The sequence below is a fragment of the Dendrobium catenatum genome, unplaced genomic scaffold (genome assembly GCF_001605985.2).
Source record: "Dendrobium catenatum unplaced genomic scaffold, ASM160598v2 fragScaff_scaffold_133, whole genome shotgun sequence".
Lineage (NCBI taxonomy): Eukaryota > Viridiplantae > Streptophyta > Magnoliopsida > Asparagales > Orchidaceae > Dendrobium > Dendrobium catenatum.
In genome coordinates, this window is record NW_021318595.1 from 11118380 (window position 1) to 11136041 (window position 17662).

General features: G+C 34.5%; 2 protein-coding genes across 3 annotated transcripts; one reads left to right on the forward strand and one right to left on the reverse strand.

Moving 5' to 3' along the window:
* Positions 1 to 479: 479 nt before the first annotated feature.
* On the forward strand, positions 480 to 1323 carry LOC110111341 (50S ribosomal protein L7/L12). The gene has a single exon (XM_020843161.2). The coding sequence runs from the start codon at positions 535 to 537 to the stop codon at positions 1051 to 1053; it is 519 nt and encodes a 172-aa protein (XP_020698820.1). The 5' UTR covers positions 480 to 534; the 3' UTR covers positions 1054 to 1323.
* A 3510-nt stretch (positions 1324 to 4833) lies between these two features.
* On the reverse strand, positions 4834 to 17002 carry LOC110111326 (ribosome biogenesis protein TSR3 homolog). Of its 2 annotated transcripts, none has more exons than XM_020843139.2 (10): positions 16843 to 17002; positions 16700 to 16737; positions 12074 to 12123; positions 11932 to 11997; positions 10938 to 10978; positions 10251 to 10387; positions 7480 to 7570; positions 6303 to 6374; positions 5311 to 5414; positions 4834 to 5232 (listed from the first exon to the last, which is right to left on the reverse strand). In XM_020843139.2, exons 1-10 carry the CDS (start codon positions 16923 to 16925, stop codon positions 5012 to 5014), a joined length of 903 nt encoding a protein of 300 aa, XP_020698798.1. In that variant the 5' UTR covers positions 16926 to 17002; the 3' UTR covers positions 4834 to 5011. The 2 variants fall into 2 exon arrangements, with proteins under 2 accessions (XP_020698798.1, XP_028555926.1); XM_028700093.1 differs by having other exon boundaries at positions 12074 to 12159; positions 16843 to 16924.
* Between the last annotated feature and the right edge of the window lie 660 nt (positions 17003 to 17662).

Here is a 17662-nt window from a genome sequence, read left to right on the forward strand (position 1 = left end):
ATTCAACAATCTTTGACTCGTTGGATTTGTCTTGTCGAGCCTCTTGATTCGATTGTAAGCATGTCACATTTGAAACTTATATGATCATCCGAATTATGCTTTGAAATTTTTAAACGCGCTTCTAACCCTCAATTTGGACCTGTTTGGGATCAGATTGGATCGAATTTGGCGTCGTTGAGTTAGTATATTCGAGGTGTTCAATTCGAATATAAGTGCCGAAATTGGAGTTCAGATGGTCCCAAAATTAATTTTAGAATGTTCCAATTCAAAATTGTTGTGAGATTCGTGTCCGATCAAGATTTTTTTTAATGATATATCAAGTATCATCGTGTTCTTTTTAACGAGACGTTCAATCCGACTATTAGTTTACATAAATTATAGTTCAAATTATTTTAAATTTAATTAAAAAATAATTTAAAATTTAACTCAAAATTGTGCCAATCATATCAATTTTTTCTTAAGATATATCAAATCCTCCTTTTTTTTGGTGGATTTGCTCTCCCTTTGCTGCAACAAGTTTGTGCGACCCAGACCATGGCTGCTAAAATGAGCCGTCGTTATTCGACGACAGCTTCTCTGCGGCGCCTATTCCCTTCCGCATCTTACCGTCAAATCCCCTTCTCCTCCTCCGCCGAATCCCGCACCCAGAAGCTGGAGGGCATCGCCGACGAGCTCCTCAACCTCAACAAAATTGAGCGGCACGACTACAGCATCCTCTACCGTCTCAAGCTCGGCCTCGACCGATGGGGTTCCGGCGCTGGAATCGTTGCCCCAGGTCTATCGGCGGCAGGTGCAGCTGCCGATGGAAGCGCGGCCGCAGTGGCTGAGGCGAAGGAGAAGACAGCGTTCGATGTGAAGCTTGAGAAGTTTGATGCGGCGGCCAAAATCAAGGTGATCAAGGAGGTGAGGACGTTCACGGATCTAGGGTTGAAGGAAGCGAAGGAGATAGTGGAGAAGGCACCGGTGGTTCTCAAGAAGGGGGTCACGAAGGAGGAGGCCGAGCAGATTGTCGCCAAGCTTAAGGAGGCTGGCGCCACCGCGATTTTGGAGTGAATGCTGGAGAAGAAGGTTAAATCTTCTTGTATTGTTCTTTTTTTTCGGTTCTTTTTGTCTTGGTGTTTGGTTGCAGTAATTTATTGAGACGGTGGAAATTTTTAAAATTTATGGAATCTTCAATTCTGAAATTGAGGATAGTGAAACGTAGTGTAGCTATATGAAATGAGAATCAATGTGGCATTTGAGAAGAAAGCATTGGGATTTTGTACAATAATGGTTAGCTGGGGCCTGAACGTTATGCAGATTTACCAAGTTTTTTGAGCAACATGTTTTGACTTGCAAATGCTATTTTCCACACTTTCTGATGATATGCAACAAAGTAAAAAATAAATAAATAAATAAATAGAAGAGAAGAAAAATCCCTTGATCATCAATCAGCTATGCTAATCTTTTTCCTCCTCCCTTATCATTACAGTCTCATATATGAACTTGCAATCATAAGGCCATCTCCAACCGAAAATCTCATTTTCCACTCTAAAATACAGTAAAACTTCAAAATGCGGTAGTTCATCTCCAACGGAACTCCATTTTTTTTCGCACGCTTCGTTGCGAAGGCAACCATCTCTCTCTTGTTTTGCGTGCTTCTTGCGAAGCTAAGCAGAGTGCGAAGGTAATCACTTTTTTTGGCTTAGGTAAACAGTCTGACGTCAATATTGTGTCGCACTGTTTAGCTACCGATTTTTTGCATGAGATTTGGAGTTCGAATGCAGCGATTTACGGACGGCATATAATGGTATAAAGTTCGGTTGGAGATGATCTAAAAAATTTGTCTGGTTAGTGATTATAATTTTTCTTTCTTTTAAGTCTTTATTTACCATGCATTTTCAATTTTTTGCAATTATGATGTAACGCTTCTCACAAATAATCATGAAAGGCAAACTTTTTCTATTTAACTTCACCATATTTCAGCTCCAACAGAGTTCCAATGCATGACTGGACTCACCTAAATTCCAGCATATGCTTGCCACTTATCCACAGGTTTGCACTTATTAACTTCCACATAAGTTTGAGCAGAATTAGCAAAGTTGAACTCTTACAAGTTTTAAGACAATTATGATTGTCAGCAGCTTAGAACCTAGAATCCATTTATCTTGAAGCTCTATTATGCCTGGATGAGAAACTCCTTACATGAAATTTTTACTTGTTTATTTATAAATTCCAAGGTTTTCTTTAGAGTAAGAATAATTATCAATTAGGTGAAGAGCTTTCCAAGCTACTCCAGAAACCCACAACGCTAAAGCAGCAAGTAGATTTACTCTTTCATTTATTTTTACTATCTTCAGTTTGATCAAATTAGTTCAATTAAAGGTCTCAAAAATGCATATGTATCTCTTTGATTTTTACATGCCTTAGGGTGGCAAATTTATCTATTTTGATTGAATGAAAATTCTCTCCCCTCACACTGAACATCTTTGTCATTGTTATTCAAAAATATTTATGTTATGTATTTCTCCCCATCTCTATGAAATTGTTGTGTTGGTCATATGACCCATAAGTATTCCCTCGCTACAACATTGGGGTGAAACCTTGAGTAATCGGTCTTGCAACCTTGCCTATTGAAATCACCAGCAGCTCGATCATGATTTTAGTATGACTAGTTGAGACATGCTAGTGTTCTCAAGAATGATCTCATGATTGCGATTAAAATCAATAAGGCTTAGGCTTCGTTTGGGACGGTTTTGTTATTGTTTCTTGAAGTTGTTTTTTAGTACAAAAATTAAAAAATTTGTACTAGAAAGTTGCATTAAGAAACAGTAAAAAAAGTCATAGGCTTCATTTGGAACGTCTTTTTTATTGCTTCTAAAAACGGAGTTTTAGCACAAAAAATTTAATTGTTATACTAAAACTTCATTTTAAGAGCAATAAAAATGTTGTCCCAAATGAAGACTTACGCTTCGTTTGGGACGACTTTCTTATTGCTTCTTAAAGCAGCTTCTTAGTACAAAAATTAATATTTTTGTACTAAGAAGCTGCTTTAAGAAGCAATAAGAAAGTCGTCCCAAACAAAGCGTAAGTCTTACTCTGTGGTTTGACTTCTAGTATAACCATCACGATCATGCAGGTTGAAGCCAATTTGTTGAGAGGGGTGTATTTGAGTTTGAGAAAGGCTAAAAGTGTTTTCATTTACACTCCATTTGCAATTTTTGATTTGTGGATTGGATGCTTTTCTCTCTCTCTCTCTCTCTCTCTCTCTCTCTCTCTCTCTCGTGGATATAAATTTAAGTCAAAGTTATGAAAATTTTTATGTCTCTCTGGTGATTTAATTTTTATGCATTTTTTATGATTCATTATATTTCACCCTTGAAGATGCTTCCACATTATTTTAGGCATTTTTATTCTTAAATGGAAATAGACTTGTGCAATTTTAATATATATAATGAAGGATAAAAAAAAATGCACTCCTATGATGGATAAAATTGTTGCTAAAGGACATGAAAGAAAATGGGTGTACCGAAAGATTATGAAGATAAAGTTGAGCAATAATACTCGACTGAAGGAAAATTAGTTATACCTTTACAATATCTATGGAAGAAATTTATTAATTTCTTCCTTGTTATGGAAACCAATGAGCTTCATTTATGTTTATAAAAAATCTGCACATACATCATATACGTAAGACTCAAATTTAAAATCTTTTGATTGATAATGAAAGCTTCCAATCAACAGACTAATATGAACTACTTTGAACAACCCAATATTATTTAGCCAAAATTGCAACAATTTAAGCTTCCAATTGTGAAACTCCTTTTCACTCGACTGAAGGAAAATTAGTTTTTAGACTAAAATTGGTTTGTTAGGACAAAATAGAATATTTCTAAGTAAACAAATGTTAATTTTTTTTATAAAAGTTTTATGATTAAGATTCAGTTGTGAAAGCATCAATTAGCTCAGCATTCCTAAGGGTAAGTAAATGGTTCATTGTATGTACAACTAACATAATTTGACCTAGTTGAGCTGTGGCAATTGATTTTGAATAGACCTTTGTAAACTTTTTCTTGCAAGGCACCTTTCTTTTGCTTTCCACTCACACATGTCTTTGTTAATGGTTTATGATTGAATGTCATATGGTCTACATAAATTTTTGTTATTGCAAAATTTGACCCAACTCACATCCGACCCGAAAAATTCTGATAACCCGTTCAAGTAGGATCTAGGTTGGAATTTATACCCGTTTGCAAAATCAGGCTGAGTTGAAGTTGACTTATTTGGACTCGGAACATATCGGGTTGGGCCCGAACCCGACCCATTTTAACACCCCTTCATATCATTAGGAACATTTTTGGATAACAATATCTAACTCAAAATTTTAAGTTTAATTAGAATGTTTTATAGTTATTAAATTTATTTTGTGATTATTGTAATATAAATTTTGATTATTTAATCACACATTCCTCACAACTCAAAGCAAGTTGAAAAAGTGAAATTATCATGCCAATCAAACACATGAAATTAAAACTCAATTTGGGACGGTTTTTTTATTGCTTTGTGAAACTATTTTTTAGCATAAAAATTTATTGAAATCAGCAAAAAAAATAGTGATCTAAAATTGTCCCAAATAAAGCCTAACTGTGTTCAATATATGCATTATTAATATGAATAGTTTGTGCACAATAATACAAAGCAATGCATAAAGAACACCTAATAATATCCAGCTTTTTGCATGATAAGCTACCTCACATAATAACATCGCATGTGACCATGACCAGGTTAATAAGAAGAGAAAACTGATGAGTAATAAGCTGAGAAGAAAAGCTAGCTTTAAGGATTACTAAGTACTTCAGGCCAGAACAAATAAGCAATTAGTTAATTTTATAATCCTTGAAAATTTACCCAAAGATCAAAGTTAGCTTTTACTTAAGCTGAAATTTGTATAAATTTAAGAGAAATCTGCAAAACTTGTCAAATAAATAACTAAATTAAACCATCCTTTTAGCTAGCAGAGGACCATATCTCTCTACTTCACGGCCAACGTAGTAGGCGTGTTTAGATCTAGCATAGTTGGAGCGCTACCCTCGGATTGTTCCTGTTCTTCTTCAATTTCTTCTCCCTTTTCTTCGCTATCTTCAGAATCTTCTAAAATCAAGTGGTTTAAGTTCTCTTCTAGAGGTGGAAGCCCGTCATCAGTATCAGAACCAGATCCCGTGTTTGTATTGATAGCTTTCTCATCAGCCCCTCCTGTTCCATGCAAGTTATACAAAAAAGAATTTTGGTCAATCAGCTTAAATATGAAGGTATTATAGTTATTAACTCCACCTGTACTTGACTTGTGGGGTTTTGAGTTATTTAAGAGCCAGGTATTCTGAACTGATATAATCTCGGGACCGTTCTCACATTTGGAATATGCCTTTAGCAGCTCTCTGTAGATTGAATGAACAATGTAAAGCTCAAGCTACATAACTGGGGATGACTTTAGGAATTAGTCAAATGTTTCATCATAACTTCTGCTAACAAGGATAACACATTAACAGGTGAAAAAAAGCTTTGAATAGAGGTTCATAGGACTTTCAATGAGAGATGCTTATTCACGATTACCCGAACGTCGTTCGGAGACCAACTAGAATGCGCTACGTCACCCATTTGCTTAGTACCACGGCTCGGTACTGCTAACGTGACGCATTTTAGTTGGTCTCCGGAAGGCGATCTACGTCCAGCCTCCGCACAAAATAATTTCTCCTTATTCACAACTTCTCTGCTGCAGACAAACCGTCAGTGGAAGCTATGCTCTGATCCTAGCGTCCTTGGATTTCAAAGCAGACCCAATAATAATTAACCACAACATTGATAGAAATTTCATATAAATGCCGGTGGGGGATATTCTTTCCTAGAACACATCTATTCTTTGATTGGAACATCCTTTACCAAAAGAATACTTTTCTCAGAGGCTGGAGAAGATATCTTCAGCATGCAAATGGAGAGCTCTCACGGAGATTTCTTCCAGATATTGGAGAAGAAGGGAGATGCTGGCAATACATAGATAACTTAAAAATCACTAATGCATTCTGATCAAGGGCCTCAGGGTTTAGGACTAGCCATGTATTCATTTTCTTCATGGAGGTCTCCTCAGACATCTAACAGTTATAATGTAGATTCTAAATACTAACTTATTCATAGAAGTCAACGAGGAGTCAGCCAACGATATATGATCAGTTTACCAGAGGATGCAAACGAATATCCATTTTGTCAGTATCAAAGTAAATGGGAAAATTTATACAATCAAACCAAATCCATTTTTTGAAAGCGCATGCCTGTTTAGAGATAGGAATGAATGGCCCCATTTGAATTTGCCTAGAATCAAATTTGCTGTCTCTTCTTCGCCACTGTCAGGAAATCAACAACTGTATCAGTTAGGAGAAATGCAGCGTTGCTTAACTCGACTCTAAAAAATTCTTGATGCTTTGTCTGTAAGATTTCGTTTGGAATGGCTTCCTTACTGCTTCTTGATGCAAATTTCTATTTCAAAATTTTTACTAAAAAGCTGCTTTAAGAAACAGTAAGAAAGCCGTTCCAAACGAAGTCTAAGAGAGAGAAAAGGAGAGAGAAAGCTCCATATGATTGTGTATTACACCCAATATCTTAATGACACCTTAATTGCCAACACATCAACACGTTTTTTTGGTTGTGGGCGGAGCTTTGTAGCATTACTCATAAGTTAGGAAGAATACAAATCAATGTTTCTCGAGTGATAATAACATGTGCTTTTAGTCCCAAATCAATCCGTGTTTCCCAGGTGCATATATGTTTTAATGGATGTAAAACTCGTTGGTCATAGGAACTTTTGAGTTGTATGTGAAATTTGACCTCATGAACAAAAAAAAAAAAAATCAATTACAAAAATGAAACTTGATTCTAAAAGGGGTAATATAAAAAGAGCATAAGATGATTCTAAGAAATAGTATTAGCCCAATAATGAATTAACCGAAAAATTTTAAATTTTGATTATCATCTTGCGGACAACCAGTTTCAGATATAAGGTCAACAATTACATTCTAAAGTTTCCTTGCATCTTTCAATGAAAGGAATATCACAAGTTCCACAGGCACTTTATGCCAAACAACCAAAAGAAACATTTTCACTCATTTCAAGCACCTTTTGAAACCAAGGTCAGTAAGGAGTGCATGATACCAGAGCACGGATACCGTCTTGTTTGACAAATAGCGCAGCAATAAATTCTTTATACGGACATTTTCTTGTATTGATATCTAGAATAAATATATCAAGCCATCACTTTCTCCAAGCGAATGGCTTCAAATTAAATTTTCCAAAACTTGCATAGCAATGACGGCAACTAATTTTGCTAAAAATTAAAAAAAAAAATCATCCAACACAGAAATATATCAGCACACAGGACATGAATGAGCTGTTTTGTGATTAAAAAAAGTCAATATGATCTACTCGAGAAATACAAGGGAATATGGACGGTACCAAATTATCAAGGCTGCTGCAAGAGCTTCCACACAGGATAACTCACAGGGGCGGCCATAATTTATAGGGTTTGCTGCAACTAACCATGGCACTGCAATGCAGAGGAATTAATAATTACTAATTGTGCTATGCTAGGAAATAACAGATATAATGAACCTAGCTTCCCCATAACACTAATATGAGATTATAACAAATATGGAAATTAAACAATAATATGCAACTGGCTGTGGAATTCCATATCATAATTTGTCGTATGTAAACCTTGCGACCACAGGCACTATAAGAAAACAATGAGATCAAACATGATAGAAAACTAGCATTCCATAGAAGTTTAACAAACCAATTATTTGTTGCACATAACGCCTATAGAAAGAAGCCACTGCTGTTCCTTGGTAGCATAGCTGGATCCTGAAGTTAGCTTATTAATATCCATTCTTTCTGATTTTTTAAATTTATTCTTGTTAGCATTACGAAAAAACTAACAGGTGGGTCTTTCAATTGAAAATAGTATAAAATCAATCAAATTAAAGAACGGTAACTTAATAGGTTATTTTTCAAATGAACTGATAGAACAGGTCCAAGCAGTATTAATAAAAATCATAAAAAAAGTAGGTACATCTATTATGAGATAAATGTTTCTATATACCTATATTGTTGATGTGTGCTTGCATCACAAATAAATTATTATGTTAAATACATTATTATGGTCAAGCGAAAGCCTGGCCCAATCAATTTAGCTTACACAATGATTATATCTATGCTAAAATAATTATCATTGGTTCATGTCAGCTCAAGCTCAAGTTAGCGACTCGATATATGCTCGGCTCGCAAGCTTGTTATCGAGTCAAGCTTGAGCCGGCTCAGCTCACTTACACCCTAGTGATGTGTGATAAAAGCCCTCTTTTAGGGCCTATTTGGTAGGCTGCATCTTCCCGTTGCCTTCCATTTTCCTGCATCACAATTTTTTTGGTGTTTGGTTTAAAGAAAAAAAAGTAGGGAAAATTTATCAGGGATTTGAAATACCCAACAATCTATTTTTTCCTAAATTTAAAATTTGTATAAATCGGATGATTTTTAAATCCAGCATTGGCACCACTCACAATTCCTGGCGGTTGTTGGCACCCACTCATGTCAGACGAGCCCACCCTATTCCGCTTTTCAAAGAATTTGAAACATATTTCGAAAACTTTCCATGCATTCTTTTGTATACACCCAAATTACTTTTGCATTTCTAAAATACATGCATTCTAGTTAATTTGATATCTAAAATTCATGTATTTAAAAATTATTCAACCAAACAATCCTGTAAGGAGATGATTTGTCTTCGAGATCGCCCTAGAGAGCGTAACTTAAGTATTGAGGTCAATATAATGTCATAGTCAAGTGGAAGAATGATAATAGAATGAAAAATAAGCTCAATAATAATAATCATCATGAAGATCATCAACCAAACCAGCATAATTCATTTTGAGGTAGTATTTAATTTTGTGATGCAAGAAATGATTGAGAGTTCTTTATTTGTTGTTGGAGACAAGAAGCAGGTGGATGGTTGTTGCAAGTTGGAGTGGAAAAACTGCTAGGAGAGTGTACGAAGGGCTTTATACTGTTGGGATAAGGATTTGAGAAGTTTTAGGATAGAAAGATAAGGTGAAAAGGTTTTGGAAAAAATTGCAAGAAATCTTAACAACAATCATTCTTAGTGGGGGCTGCATTTGGACATGAAATATTTTGGAAAGGAATATATGCAGAATCTTATAAGTAAATTATAATTTAAGACGTCCCAAGATTGGAGGGGAGCAAACCTGGCCAGTGGGGAATTGAGGGGTCCGTTGGAGTGTAAGGAGTGCTAATTGCCTAATTGGTAGTTTTGTGGGGTTGGTTCTAAAAACCGAAAACTTAGGAACAAATTTTCAGCAAGTAAATTTTAGAGTTTTCAACAGAGAAAAGTCATATTTTCAATAGGGAAATGGGATTTTGTAGGGATTGTATAGGTTCTGAAAGTGCTCATGAGCTTAAGTAATCCCTTCCTTCAATTCTCTTTGAGAGCTTGAGGATAGATACAAAGCAACATGGAGTTTTAAAGACAGATTGGGATATGTTTCCTAAAGATTTTCCACAGCATAATTGATGAGGATAGACAGGGTATTTTTGAGATGTGGGGTACGATATTTCTTGTGGGCGCAAGTCCTATAGTTAATTACATCATAAACATGAGCCAAAAATACTCCCAATTAAGAACTGAATATGCTCTAAATTGGTAGTTGGAAGTTAGGTTTATAATAGGGGAAATGGGTGGGCATCAAAATCTCATAGTTCCTTCATCATGTGTCGGTCTGACAGACCCAATCTAACAATGATGAAATGTCTAGAGGCCACGTCATCTAGAAAATCTGATTAGTGACAATAGTCCGCCTTCTTTCAGGTTTTGGCATAGCAAAAGGCTGTATCACTTCAAAGTGTTATTCAAATTTTGTATGAATAGAAACGCTTGTCTAAGGGTGTACCAGTTCTAATTACAAATGCATATGTGCACCACAAGAAGTAGTTCATCCATAATTTACAAGTTTGGGACATAAAATTACAAAATAGAAGAAAAGACCATTCAGCAGACATGTTGTAATTCCAAACACTTTGCAAGCTGGTAATGCATAGCTTAAAACGGATGCTTAATTTTTGAACTCTACATGCAACAAAATATGATCTTTTTTTAGAAACGTTTGCTGAATTAACAAGGAAGATATAAATAAAAAAAACAATTTTAAGAATCTTACAAAGACGTGGTGCAGGACAACGAAGTTTCACAAAAGGAACATCTTTCAGTCGTACCCATGAGCAGTCCACCACTGCCAATCCTTGTCTCTTAACCAACGGGTGGTCTTCTTTTGAAACACACTGCGTCCCTACAGGGCTGCAGAAGAAAAAAAAAAACCCAAAAAAAATCAACGCGAGTTTGTTTGTTTTTTATTTTTAGGGAGATTTACATACATACCACCGTATACTACTCTATTTACATATTTAACACTTAAAACTTTAATATTACATATACCACCCATAGTTCATTTTCATATCAAATATGAGTGGTATAAATGAAATATATGAGTGGTAGGAAAGAAATATGAGTGTTATATTTGATATTAAAATAATATAGGGTGGTATGCATGTAATATTAATGTTTTGGGTGTTAGACATGTAAATAGGATGTTATAAAGTGGTATGTATATAAATTTCCCTTATTTTTATTACAAACAATAAGAATTATATTATGAGAAAAGATATCACCATTATTTAAAACCTGTACAGGTCAAATCTCTATTATAACAAACAAAAGATTTTTTTATTAATAGTTCTTAAAAACAGACTTATGACTTCCGTCACAGTTCTGTGAAAAGCGCAATATTCTAGTGCTACAGTAATATACACTAGAAACAGTGAGATGGAGCTTTGAAAGTGTTTAATACCTCAATACAATGCCACGAAATGCATTATTCACCCGCAAATCCTGTAAAGTTTTCTAGACAAGTGTCAATCATTAAGCTCATATTTGAAACAAATAATCTTACTTGCTATTTTATGTAATTTGTTCAAAAAACATAAACTTTCCCTGATATGTTGTGACTTTAGACTGCAAACACGACTCATCGGTTTTAGGACACCTTAATATTAAAATAACACATATATCCCATGCTGGGTTTCACAGAAGACACTCGTTGATATAACATTTCAAATTATCAGACTTGTGATCTTTTCCCTGGCCTTAACAATAAGCATGAAGAGTGGGGATTGCTTCTAGATTGAAATCTTGGTTAGGTTGCGGGATATTAAGAAATAGAGTAAGACAAGTGATTTGACAAAGAAAATGGGCGATTGAAGTACGTTTCATATTATTTCAATGTTAAGCCAAAGTGCATCCACTTTGCTCAGGTCTTTTTACTTGGCTCACTAGTTTTTTTTTTTTAGATCGTTTAGATTGTAACGATTACTTGGCTCACTAGTTGAACCCAAACTAACACTAAAAACTAGCTCAGAAATCTACAACTGTATTGTTCCAACCAACTTCATGTCAGGCTATTTCCTCCCACAAAATTTAAAAAGTAAAAACTATTGCTTATATGGATTGATTTCCTTTGTTTCACTTCCTACGCACACCATGCACAAAGTCTGAATGTGGACCTCCGAATCTCATATTTATACATAACCTTCATCGGAGAAAGAATTTTAGCATGCATAAGCAAATAAAGAGACCAACTTTAGTGCTTGCTTCTACTGAGTTGCTCGGGATATAAGCTGCATCTTACAGCTATGTTGATTATGCAAATAATTCTGTTGAAATGATTAATTTATGACTCTAATAAGGAAAAATGCAAAATATCAGGGAAAAATATAAAAAGTTTTGAAATAAGACACTGCGCCAAAGTACAAAAAATTGCACTCTATCAAGGACCGAATACTATCCTTCAAGAGGCCAAATCTGGCCAGCTTCCGCCCTGTGCATTTTCTTATGTCACAATGGCCAAAATCCTGAAATATAAAAAATAATCCAGATATAAGTAAACATGCCATATATACAAAAGGCATTGTTTTGCATAACGCTTACCCACATGGCAAGCTGAATTTTTGGAGCCGGCGTCTCATCATTATTGTCCTCTGAGAAGGGGGGGAAAGGCCACGCATATTATAAAGCTAACAACTTGTAAATAAAAGAACAATTAGAACACTACGCTTGTGATAATATTCTTAAAATGCATAGAAATGTCTCTAACATTTAACACCATCACCATCCTGTACAAGTTGTCTGCTTATTTTTTATTTGTCATTCAATCCTTGGGTGCTGTCTTTGCTATTGATTAGAATAGCCAAAGGTTTTCCAAGAAAACTTAAAGCTAAACTAGGTTGCCACTTCTCACCAACCTTTACAGCTCAGTAGTCAATTACCTAAATTTATAATGCTTCTTTCAATCAGCATTTACTTGCCCATATAATCTTGCTCCTGTCGGAAGATCTTACAGGAACACCTTCTACATCACGCTTGTTTATAACCTAAATCCACTTACATACCAATGTCTAATTTGTTTCTTAATCTTCCATATTGCACAACGCTTTTGGCACATATAAGATAAAAAATAAAGACTGCTCTGCCATTTTGTAAAATCTTCCTTTAGAATGTGAAACGTATACATGACCAAAGAAAACAGTTATGAATTGTTGCACCCTCTAACATTATAAGATTATTTCTATTTAAAAAGATATTGTTTTTCCTAATGATGTAATAGGGTAATGCATGGCCTTGTGCAATTCTGGACATTTGGGTACACAGTTGCTATGAACTGTGTCTACTCGTGAGAATATGATACAGTAAGTTTATAGGCCTTGAAACCCAAGCTAGAAAAAATATGGCAGACTGCATATATAGGAGCCAAAAACATCCATTGCCACTGTGTTAAGCTTCTTGTTGAATCAAGAAGCGGTGTGGACAACTTAAAAGTAGGTGCTAGCACCTAGAAGAGAAATGGATAAGAGAAGAAAACATATTTCCATTTCTTAACTCAATTCTTACAGCAGGATCTTGTATTTAAAGACTTCCGGTTCACCAAGGTTGGGCAACATGTTAAAACGTTCAGGCTTACTTACTAAACTAAGTAAATACAGAAAAAGATTTACAAACGAAGACTAATTCCTGCTGTTTACATCTTGTGGCGGCTGCAACTGATTAAATATGATTCAGTTGGCTTGGTTCGTGGCTGGTGCTGATGCTAGGGACATCATTGGTCTGCTGGTGAGGCCGGTGGCTTGCGTTGGAAGCTTTTCCTCTTTGCCAATATACTTGAATGTTTGTATTGTTATCTATGTGATGTTCCTCAATATTTCTGACCCAATCTTCCCACTTATTTTGAATTGTAGGGGGGCTAAGCGAATAAATTATTGCCTAACAAAGTGCTAAGTTTAGAAGGTTAAATTGCCAACCAACTGTAAACTTGTACAATAACTAATGAAATAAATTCAAATTTAAATGTTGCTAATTTCAATGTGTTCCTCAAAAGTGACACGCTGTCACGCTACAACAGAGCAAAATTTGGGGTAGAACATATAAGGATTTGTTAGGATATCATCTATTATGACTCCATAACTTAACCTGATTATCGTGAAAAGTAGGAAATGGTTAATGAAGGTGACACTCGTAAGTGATGCATCACAACTTAAACTGATTGTGATGAGCAGCAGCAGCAGCAGACAAGGTTGGCTAGATCTTCACCAGCAAGTAACGCGGCACAGCTTAACCAAATTGTTGAGAAAATTAAATGTTTAATTAGGTTAAAAGTTAAGGTCAGATTATCAACAAAAAATGAGTTTGAATGGAATGGTACAAATTGGAGGACAAATAGTTATAAAAAAGAGTAAATATTGCTTGTTTGAAAGAATTGTTAAGGTCTGATTCAATAATTTTAAGCAAAAAATAAAAAAATAACAAGTTTTAAAATAAATAAAAATTATCTTTTTTGCTTTTCATACAATTAAATTTACAACTTTGTTACAAATTTTATTATTTTGGATGCTCCACATCAAAATTCAAACTTGATTTAGATATGAAATCACATCCTTCAACTCTTGTAAATAAAAAAAATAATGTGAGAGTGAGATTGGGGAGTGTAAATGAAAGTGCGAAAAGGAGCCCAGTGAATTTTTGTATTTAAGTGCTTGTGGCTAGGTTAAAAAAGAAATGTTGTTGTTTTGGTATTTTGGTTTTGAGAAAAGAAAGAGAGGGAGCAGAGAGAGAATATAAAGAAAGAGAAGAGGAAGAAACAGAATGAGAAATAGAAAGAGAAATTAATCAGCTTGCTTGTTCATAACCGTGGCGAGCTATCTAGATGTGTGGTTCCAACTAGGGGTGTAAGTGAGCCGAGCCGGCTCGCAAGCTAACTCGGGCTCGACTCGTTTATGAGCTCGTGAGCCAAGCTTATAGAGCCACGCACTCGAGCTCGAGTTTGAGGTTGATGAGGCTCGGCTCGCGAGCTTGTGAGCCGGCTCGAAATTATTAAATTTAAATATTTTAAAAAAAATAAGAATAATAATCACACATGTTGCAATTTTAAATCCCGCGTACATTTTAGATTTTCGTATCCCGCATCATTCTTAAATCACAAATGCCACCCTCTCTCTCTCTTCTCTAACAGGCTAAGGCTACAAACTACTAAATAATAAATGCTAACAGCCTAATACACTCATTCTCTCTATGGCAAACCCAAAAAATAATTGCCTCCTCTCTCTCTCTCTCTCTCTCTCTCTCTCTCTCTCTCTAGATAGATAGATAGATAGATTGCAAGAGACATTTAAATTTTCATTTGAGAAAAACTTGATATGGTATAAGATGGCTATTTACATAAAAGTTCTAGGAGAATCTAAAAACACAACATACATTAGTAAGGATACTTGGAGATGGAGTGAGATTGTATGAATGTCAAGGAAATGAAACATGTTTTTAAAAGTAGCAAAGGATAGATGCCACCGGGGCTTCTAGTGAATATTAAATACCTAAAAATCTTGCAAAGAGAATAATGAAAAATGCAAAAACAATAACTTACTAAATTATATGATAGATTTGGTATTAAAGAAGAAAAATGGAGGTTTATAAAATAACTAATGCAAGAGATAAAAGATCTAACCTTTTATCAAAGTCAATGCATTAGAAGTGTCATAGCCTCATAGGAGCTTAATTAAAGATGAAAGCACAAAGAAAGTTCAAAAGTATTTACAAAAAAAAAAAAAAAGTTTAACATCTCCCGTAACATCCAATGAGCACAAATAGAAAATAAAATTCACATGGTCAATGCCAAATATTTTGGATGATGATGCATAGAGAGGAGCCTGAAGTAAAAGTATGCATAATTGGTTTCTAGCTATTTCTTTCCTGTTGTTGTACATCCTTGATCAAGTTTTGTATATGATCCAATTCCTTTCTTGCACATTTGACTACATATGAACAATGTGAAAAATATTCCAAGAGAATGCTTATTTTTTGAAACATTGCTTTAACTCTAATCCAAATTTGATGGAAAGCTTAAAATCACCATCATGATTAGTCAAATCATAGGGAAACTTCCAAATCATGCCTTGTCATTCATTCCTAATGAATATTGCATTTCATGTACAATCTAATTAACAAAAAAAAAAAGGCACAACTTCTAGCTACATTACATTGGTTTCTCACTTGACTTTCCCGACTTCTTTCATGCAAATTTTGCAACCGACTTTATCAATACATCTTATATTCTTTAGTGGACATGAGTAGTGAACCTAAAGCTCCATTTGCTAATATTTGCTTAAGAGCAACATTTCCAAAAGCTTTCATTAAATAATTTCAATGTGCATAAATGCACAAGAAATACCAAGATGTGGCTTCTCAATCATGTAGAACACATTTACAAATTAACTTGTCTATCTTTGCATTAGTTGGGGTACTATAATTCCTACAGTGAATAAATATCAAGCAAAGCCTAAATTTATTTGCCATACCCATGTTTTCAACTATAATCTAACCATTTTACCTTTCCTCATCCTAGCCCTCCCACAAATCCATCTTGACATTCTCATCCATACCCAATAATATTAAACATGGACTTTCCATGAGAGGGAACATCATTGAGATGAAGCGAACATGCACCATTAAATTTTAGATTTCAAGGCTTCTCAAGTACTTAGTAATTATATGCAATATGCACTTAAGAAAAATACTCTTAGGTCCATCTCAATTGAAAGGGAAAAATAATTAATTCGACATGTCCAATTATGGTAATTTGGCTAAGCATCCATTAACATTTAAAATCCTTATTTATTTCTATCACCGATATAGGCTCGTTAAAGCCAACAATGAAAAACTTCAATAAACTCAAAAAAATTGCCTTCGTTGGGAAAGAATTCTCATTATCTCTCCTCGCTGCATGCAACGAATAATATCCGATTCCTTTTTTACAGACTGCCAATCCGAAAGTCCATAATCGGCTCAAGTTGTGAAAAATACTTCATTAACTCAAAATACCAGAATTTAACTAAAATAAATCGCAGCTGCATCTAACTTGCCTGAGATTCAATAATACTGAAAATTTACCAGTATAAAGCACAACATAGCATCTTGAGAATAAAAAATCAACTCAAAATTGGAAATTTCCACCGATTTAAAGGTATAATCAGTAAGCAGAACCCAAGACATCTGAATAAACAGGCGCACCTTCCTGGATTGGTAGTGAGGTATCGCGACTGTCATCCCTAAATCATTACAAGAGAGTACTAATTAAATCTTCAAGCAGAAATGAGAAATTAAGATCACATAAAACAAAGATAAGACTGATTCTGAATAGAGCCGGATATTACAACTGGTTTTCGAGTTTCCGGCTGGACAGCGTTCGGCGAGAAGGGCCGTCCTGCTTCGACCGCCGCGCCCGGTTGTAGCCCATCGGAGTTCAAGAAAGGAAAGGAAGCGTAGTTACAAAGAGCGAGTTCAAGGTTTCAGTGTTTCACCGACAATGCACTTCCAAATTCCAATAAACCCTCAATTCACAAAATCAACCAAGCTTTGTTACAAATTTGCCCTTCTTACACTTATTTTTTTTTTAAAAAAGAGAGGGCTTATTTGATATTATTTGTATTTTTTTTTCATATATTAATTTAGTATATTTTATAATTATTTTTAAAATCAAATTACAAATCAATTTTTTAAAATCACTATTTAATAAATTAAAAATATTTATATACTTTTAAAAATAACTATCATCATTAGTTATATTAATAATTGTCTCTACCAACTTATTCAAAATTCAATTAAAAATATTATATTTTTAAAATACTAAATATAATTTATTTTTTAAATTAAAAATTAAAAATCAATATGATCTCATATTTTCTAAATATGAAACAAAATTAATGGTATAATGCTTTTTATCATGTGAAATTTATAGGTTGATAGGGAAGAAATAAATAGAAAAAAAATTTATTCTTTATTGGTTGTAAATTTCATTATATTAGCTGTGTTTGAAGTATTTGAGCAATTGATGCTAAGACTTTGTGATGTTGAATTGAGAATATATTATTTTTTCATAATATTTTCGAGTTAAGGGTTCAAACCGCAATTTGAGTCCGAATCAAGGGTTCAAAGCGCTATTAGAAGGTTCAAACCGCAATTTGAGTTACCAAA

Excerpts from the sequence above, each read along its gene's own strand:
- LOC110111341 (XM_020843161.2), top strand. The coding sequence starts at position 535 with ATGGCTGCTAAAATGAGCCGTCGTTATTCGACGACAGCTTCTCTGCGG.
- LOC110111326 (XM_020843139.2), bottom strand. The coding sequence starts at position 16,925 with ATGGGCTACAACCGGGCGCGGCGGTCGAAGCAGGACGGCCCTTCTCGC. Across the intron at positions 16,738-16,842 it reads CGGAAACTCGAAAACCAGTT|GGATGACAGTCGCGATACCT; the intron begins GTAATATCCGGC and ends GTAATGATTTAG. Across the intron at positions 10,388-10,937 it reads TTTCGTGGCATTGTATTGAG|CCCTGTAGGGACGCAGTGTG; the intron begins GTATTAAACACT and ends TTTCTTCTGCAG.